Below are 7,671 nucleotides of genomic sequence, written 5' to 3'. Positions count from 1 at the left end.
GGCCTGCGCGTCCGGAGCCTGTGCTCCGCAACGGGAGAGGCCACAACAGTGAGAGGCCCGCGTACCACAAAAAAAAAAAAAAAAAAAAAATAGATCCCTTTAAGAGGTTTAAGTTAGCTTTTAGAAGGCAGCTCCACAGTGAAGTGCAACAAACATTAAGGAGTGTCTGAGGGTGTGCTTTAGGGAAGTCTTGCTCATGGAGATGACGCTCATTGTAGAATCTTGAAAGGTAAGGGGGAATTAGCTGAAGAAGAAGTGGGGAGTGCAGAGGAAGTGGAGGATGTTGAGGCTTAGAACAGAGGGTGACTAGAAACCACACAAGTGCTCAGGTAAGTCCACGCAGTGGAATTCCTGAGTGCACAGTACAAAGCATGGAAGACGATATTAGAGAAAGGTCTCAAAGGCCTGGTGGGCCCCACCAACAATCTTGGACTTGGTACCACCTATAGAGGAGAGGGGTGATACCAGTTGTTACAGTGAAGTGCACCACACCCAAGAACTAAACAGCCAATCAGTGTCGTAATACTCCCAAACACTTTGTCCCTCGCCATCTTTTTTTTTTTTTTGGCTGTGTTGGGTCTCCGTTTCTGTGCGAGGGCTTTCTCCAGTTGCGGCGAGCGGGGCCCACTTTCCGCGGCATGTGGGATCTTCCCGGACCAGGGCTCGAACCCATGTCCCCTGCATTGGCAGGCGGATTCCCGACCACTGCACCACCAGGGAAGCCCTCGCCATCTTTTTTAGTCCTCTCCAGTGTCTCACTTTTTCTCACCATTTCTGATTGACTGAACTATGGCTCTCTCGCTTTGTTCTTCTTTTCCTCCTCTGCCTTCCGGACTACATCTTCTGTCTATAAGTTTTCCGTTTCTATACCCCCCTCTCTGTCCCTTGCATCTTTCCTGTCTTTTTAACCTTTCCTTTTGCCTATTTCCCTCACCCCACCCCCTCTGAGGGACAAAGATGAGTTATCAGGAGAATGGATGATGAGTCAGGCTTGGTGGAGTGGGACCCTTGAGGGTGCAGACTGAGTCAGACGGGGTCACCATGCAGGGGCACCCTGAGGTCAAAAGCACAAGGTGGGGAGTGAGGGGTGTGTGTGCAAACTGTTCTCAAAGAGTTCCAAGGGTTCAGCCTGGGAGACCACATTCCATCATCTAGCATGTGGGGCAAGCAAGACTGCTGAAAGAGACAAAGGGTCAGAAGCCAGGTGGGGCCTGGAATGGAACAAGGGGAGCAGGTAAAGTCAAGGACAAGTGGGGAAGGGCCCCTAAAACTGCTACAAAAGGGACCAGTGTCCCCAAGGTTCCTTTTATGGCTCCTGGGGAAGGGAGATAGAGCACTCGGGTCTATGGGCCACAGTTCAAGCACAGGAGCAGGTTGTCATATAATGTTCCTTTAGTGAACATTTATGTGAAATTGAGGAATGTTTTAAGTGCTTTTCATGGTACATCTGAAACTCATATAATGTAATATGTTAATTGTACCTCAATTTTAAAAGTTTTTCATATTAATTAAATAAAACTTTGTCTCCAAGCTTCAATTTAAAACTCCATGAATTTCACAGCAATATCCTAAGTAAACCTAGATCTGTTTTCAGTGATTTTTCAAAAGAAGAATGCATTCTCCTATTAAAAAACACAGTTTTGTCCTGAACCTCTATCAGAACAACAGCAAAAAAATCTATTCAGAGGGTGAAAAAGATTACACTTAAATTTAACTTAAGGTTAAACTTTTAGAGTCAAATGACTGTTTCTACTTTAACGTTAGTGACATTTTATTTTCTCTAGGAGGCAGATTTAAAACTTGTGCACTGGATTTCCCTGGTGGCGCAGTGGTTAAGAATCTGCCTGCCAATGCAGGGGACACAGGTTTGATCCCTGGTCCGGGAAGATCCCACATGCCGCGGAGCAACTAAGCCCGTGCACCACAACTACTGAGCCTGCGCTCTAGAGCCCACGAGTCACAAGTACTGAAGCTCGCGCGCCTAGAGCCTGTGCTCTGCAACAAGAGAAGCCAAGCCTGCGCTCTAGAGCCCACGAGTCACAAGTACTGAAGCTCGCGCGCCTAGAGCCTGTGCTCTGCAACAAGAGAAGCCACCGCAATGAGAAGCCCACGCACCACAATGAAGAGTAGCCCCCACTCGCCACAACTAGAGAAAGCCCCGCGCAGCAATGAAGATCCAACGCAGCCAAAAATAAATGAAAAAAATAAATAAAAATAAAACCTATGCATTAAAACCAGATTTAGTTTCACAAACAATTTATTCTCTAAAGTACTAAATTGAAAAAATGTTACCCTTACTGAGACTTTTAAACAAAAACATCACAAGCATAAGGGAGAAGAGGATGAACAGGGGCTTTATGGTGACATGAGACGAATACAGCAATGCTCCAGAGTGTGGACGTTTTGGAGTCCTCTCATCCTTTACTTAATAAATTGGAGGTTTCAGCTGACAGGCCGCTTAATACCAACTTCTCTGCTGTCAAAAAATGGCCGTCATAGTTTGAAACACATCATATTCACCAACAGTGGGCAAACACTTTCATGGGTCCCCTCTCTAAGACATATTACAAATGAAAAACAGATTCGACTTCTCCCAAAAGTATGTTGGCTTGCCTTGGACCAGCAGAAAACCACTGAGAATTGTTGTAAACATATCTGAGTCCATAATAGTAACTCCATATTTAATCAATTTTCCTGGAAGCCAACGTGAACATAATAAATGTCTTAATCATTTACAATTTTCTGTAGTTAACAATCTCTTTATATGCAAGCTTATTTGAAACTAAATTTGGGTTTTTTTGTAAAACAAGTGCTGAGATGCATTTTCCTGAAATCAGTTGGTTTGTATGCTGCTATGAACACAAGTCCCTATTGAGAATGTGGGCCATTAACTACAATGAGCCCATCCAGGACAGCACAGGTGCAGCAGGGAAAACCTATTGCTGCCCGTAGACAGGCTTAAAGTACTGCTATAACTATGGATCCAAGACATCAAATTTAAATGAAGGCAGGAATTACTCATATTTAATATTTCACAGCTTACCAATGTTAATGGTCCAATCAAATTTACTTTCTTCGTATTTTCCTTATCTTGTTTGCTGTAAAAAAATGTAATTGAATTTAAAAACTGTTACAAAATATTTCAACTGAATATAAATTTGAGTAGTTATCATATTCAATATTATATATATATTTAACATCTTTATTGGAGTATAATTGCTTTACAGTGGGGTGTTAGTTTCGCTACTCTATCACTTTGTCGCAGCCTCCTCTCCCCCCCGCCCCCATGTCTTCAAGTACATTCGCTACATCTGTGTCTTTATTCCTGTCCTGCCACTAGGTTCATTAGAACCATTTTTTATTAGATTCCATATATATGCATTAGCATGTGGTATTTGTTTTTCTCTTTCTGACTTACTTCACTCTATAGGACAGACTCTAGGTCCATCCACCTCACTACAAATAACTCAATTTTGTTTCTTTTTATGGCCGAGTAATATTCCATTGTATATATGTGCCACATCTTCTTTATCCATTCGTCTGTTGATGGACGCTTAGGTTGCTTCCATGTCCCGGCTGTTGTAAATAGTGTGGCAGTGAACATTGTGGTACATGTCTCTTTTTGAATTATGGTTTTCTCAGGATATCAACATTATACTTTCAAATATAAAATAGTGATGTCCACAAATTGTCGAAATTATCCAGTTTCGACTGCAAGGCAATCACCAAGTGCAAAGGTAAACATCCAAGTTACTATAGGAATCTCTGGATAACCGGGAGATGGTCACCTGTCTTGCAGAGCTCACACACAGAGGGAAGATGACTGTGTAAACAATGTCCTCCAGATCAATTAATCCTTCACTTGCTAAAATCATACATATTGATCTAAAATTAGTAAAGGCCGTGACTTCCCTGGTGGCGCAGTAGTTAAGAATCTGCCTGCCAACGCAGGGGACATGGGTTTGAGCCCTGATCACGAAAGATCCCACATGACGTGGAGCAACTAAGCCCGTGCACCACAACTATTGAGCCTGAGCTCTAGAGTCTGTGAGCCTCAACTACTGAGCCCGTGCGCCACAACTACTGAAACCCGTGCACCTAGAGCCCATGCTCCACAACAAGAGAAGCCACCGCGATGAGAAGCCTGCACGCCGCAACAAAGAGTAGCCTCCGCTCGCTGCAACTAGAGAAAGCCCGCACGCACCTATGAAGACCCAACGCAGCCAAAAATAAAGAATATTAAATTTAAAAAATTTATATTAAATAAATTAATAAAATAAAATTAGTAAAGGCCACCCTTCTGAATGATTACAGGGAGTGGTGTCAGGAAATCCTGTCAACTCTGCATTCAGAATACATCTAGAATTCAATCACTGCTCACCAATTTTATGGCTATCCCAATAGCCAGGAGAACTCCTGCCTTGTTTCTCCACTTCCACTTGTGCCCACTTTAGTCTTTCCTCAACACAGTAGTCAGAGTAATCATTTAAAAATTCAAGTCATGTGGTTGCCAAGGGTTGTGGGGAGAGGGAAGGATTGGGAGTTTGCGGTTGGCAGACGCAAACTATTACATATAGGAGGGATAAACAAGGTCCTACTGTAGAGCACAGGGAACTAGATTCAATATCCTATGATAAACCATAATGGAAAAGAATAAAAAAAGAATGCATATATATGTATAACTGAATCACTTTGCTGTACAGCAGAAATTAACACAACATTGTAAATCAACTATACTTCAATAACGCAGATTTTTTAAAAACTCTCAATTCGTATCATGCTACTCCTCTGCTCAAAGACTTACAATGGTTTCTACTTTTCTCAGCCTCTAAGGCCCCACGTGATGTTCCCTTGTCACCTCTCTGACCACAGTGCCCGTTCCCACTCCTGCTTGCTTTGCTCCAGCCACCCTGGTGTCTCTGTTGTCGCTGTTCTGTGAACATTCCAGACATGTTCCCATCGCAGGGTCTTTACTACCTCTGCCAGGAATGGTCTCCCTCAGATGCTACACACCTCTCTCATTTCTTTCAACTTCTTGCTCAGATATTGCCTTCTCAATAAGACCTCCCTTAACCACCCTACTTAAAATTGCAAACGACTTCCTTTTTGCTCTCCTGATTTCCTTAGCCTTGATTAATGCTTTTCCATAGCATTCATTACCTTCTAACGTTTGCTGTAGTTTACATATTCAGCATATGTATTATGTATATCTATCTTCCATACAATAAATGCAAACTCTAGGAGAGCTTTTTTTTTTAAACCTAAAATGAATTTATTTAGCTTAGATGTCCAGGTAGGTGACAAAGTTTTACTCATCGGACTCGATCCCAAATTATCTAGAACATTCGCTAAAATCAAAGGACAGACATCTGCAATGAAATATGTTCAAAAGAATGTGCCATAGGCAGTAACAGCATGATTGGAACAAGCATGTAACTAACTCTCAATTTGCCCTAGAGAACTGAAGTGAGCTGACTTCCTTTAATGTATAAGCTTTAGTCTGCTTTTTAAAAAAATTTGTCTCCTTACACTTAATTTCATAGTCTTACAGTTTCAACTTATGCTTAGCTTTTTGTATTTCTCTTTTGAACTGTCTTCTTTCCAACACAAGGCTGTGAGCTCCACTTCTGAGAACTTCCTTGGTTTCTGTTATGTCACTGCATCTTTTGCAGGAAAACCCCTCTGTACACTCATCAAATGTTCAGCCAGTGCAATACATAAATAGCCTTCTTCCAGAAAATGCCATCTATTTATAGATTGACAGTCAATCCCAGTCTAAATTGTCAGCTGACGAAACCCACATTTTTCTAGTAGAAATAACATCAATTATTTTCTAGCAAAAATAATACCAATTTTATGTGGCACGCCAAATTTTCTATGAATGAATACCTTGGTACGCAGAAGGAATATGGCAAGATCACTGTATGAAGACGTTAACAGACAAAAATAATGCCTCAGTTGAACCACCAGATAGGCATGTTTTCCGTTGACTAATCAGGTCCCTTGCAGCTTGAGGACACACTACAGAACCTGATAAAATTTGTCCCTCGGGGTGATCACTGGATGACACAGGTCAATTCGTTCTGGGTGGCTTGGCAGGAACTCAGAGACCACAACAGCCTCATAAACCGAGGCTGAAGGCGAAAGTGATTCACTATTCCCCCGGTGAAAGCGGGAAAATGACAACATGTCATTGACTGGTTTGCTCCTGCCCCTACTAAGGTCCGTGAAGTGTGGGCAACAAAAAGGGCCTTTGGGAACCGAAGAGCCATCACAGGAAGGAAGACGTTCAAGAAAGAGGTTTCCCCCTTGCACCTGAACAAAAATTTCTTTGGAAGCACAGGTTAGGAGGAATGAGGCTGCTCCAGGTCCCCCTCCCCCCTTCACCCCTCACCACCCACAGGGGAGAAAGAGGGTACAGCCTGGCGCTGGGAGGAGGGGGGTGGGGTGGGTAAAATGCGGAGGAAGAGGTATAACGAGGGGGAGGAAGGAGGTTTCTGCTTCACTACGCTTGTTTAAAAAGCACAACCATCAACGACAGATGTCTGATGCTCTGCAACCACAGAAGAGCAAATGATGTTTCTAAAAGTTTTTCGGAAAAGTTTTGAGTTACATAACGCAAGGAATGTGAGGCCCCACACATTCATCGAATCACCCTGCACAAAGAGAAGCGGGCACTTTTAAACACATCCTCTTCTTCCTGAGCCTGTTGCAAAAGAAGCCTCAGTGACATTCCTTGCGTAAGGTCAGAACCTCAGACAAGACTCTACGAAGCTCCAAAACAAAGGCCAAAGGCATCATCAGATTTTCTCAGCTTCTTCCCTCAGCCAGATTTGGCCCTGCTGATTCACGTGTCGCGGAAAAGCGGCGGCTGCGGGTTATGTACCTGCTGCTGCTGCTGCCACGTTCCAGTTCGTCCTCCGTTTTCTTGGGGGTCCGGACTGTTGCGAGCCTTCCCGCCTCTAGATCCATCTCAGCCTAGGGAGAAACCCCAGTCTCAGGTCCAAGAACACCCACCCCAGCACGGGGAGGTCGACCAGCCTCCTCGCAGACCCTGCCCGAGGGATCGGGGCCGGCCGACAGGGCGCGGGGCCCGGGGACGCCGCGTGGAGGTCGCGCTGCCGCCGCCCGGAGCCCACGGTCCCCGGAGTCCCGCGGTCGGAGCCGGCGCGCCCAAGCTCCCCTCACCTGGGACCTCGCGCGTCTCTGGCCGAGCTGCTGGGCGCCCCAGGGCTGCGGCCGCGGGGCCTGGACTTTGTTCGCGGCGGACTCGCCCCCGCCCCCCCCCCCCACCCCGCGCGCGTCGGGCCCGGGCGAGGGCCCCCGGGCCGCAGGAGCCGCTCCCGCCGGCCGCCCGGCTCACACGGCGGGCCAAGCGCGGAGAAGGGCCCGGCACGCCGCCCTCGCCGCCGCCGGAGGTGCCCCGCCGGCCGCCGCCCACCCGGGCGAGCAGCCAGCCCCGGGCCCGCTGCACCAGCTGCTGCTGATAAGCCGGTGCCGCCGGGTGTTCCGAAAGCCTCGCCCGGCGGGCCACCCGAGCCCTCCAAAGTGACTGTCACACTCCCTCGGCGCTGAGTGTTCTTTTTAAACCCATGCGGGGGACAGTTTCTAGACGCTCACTAATCATGGGACAGTCGAGGACCAAGAGAGACCCCTAGGCTCGCCTCCCGC

General features: G+C 46.2%; 1 protein-coding gene across 1 annotated transcript in view; it reads right to left on the bottom strand.

Moving 5' to 3' along the window:
- The window catches only part of LOC102983763 (phosphatidylcholine translocator ABCB4), a 77,883-nt gene extending 70,614 nt beyond the window's left edge, over positions 1-7,269 (bottom strand). Inside the window, exons 1-3 of the mRNA XM_028490120.1 lie at positions 7,189-7,269; positions 6,887-6,978; positions 3,044-3,098 (exon numbers count right to left, since the gene is read on the bottom strand). Coding sequence (XP_028345921.1) covers positions 3,044-3,098; positions 6,887-6,972 — 141 coding nt within the window. The 5' untranslated portion in view covers positions 6,973-6,978; positions 7,189-7,269. The remainder of the gene's footprint in view (positions 1-3,043; positions 3,099-6,886; positions 6,979-7,188) is intronic.
- Between the last annotated feature and the right edge of the window lie 402 nt (positions 7,270-7,671).

The sequence above is a fragment of the Physeter macrocephalus genome, chromosome 5 (assembly GCF_002837175.3).
Source record: "Physeter macrocephalus isolate SW-GA chromosome 5, ASM283717v5, whole genome shotgun sequence".
Classification (NCBI taxonomy): Eukaryota; Metazoa; Chordata; class Mammalia; order Artiodactyla; family Physeteridae; genus Physeter; species Physeter macrocephalus.
This window is presented reverse-complemented; position numbering and strand designations above follow the sequence as displayed.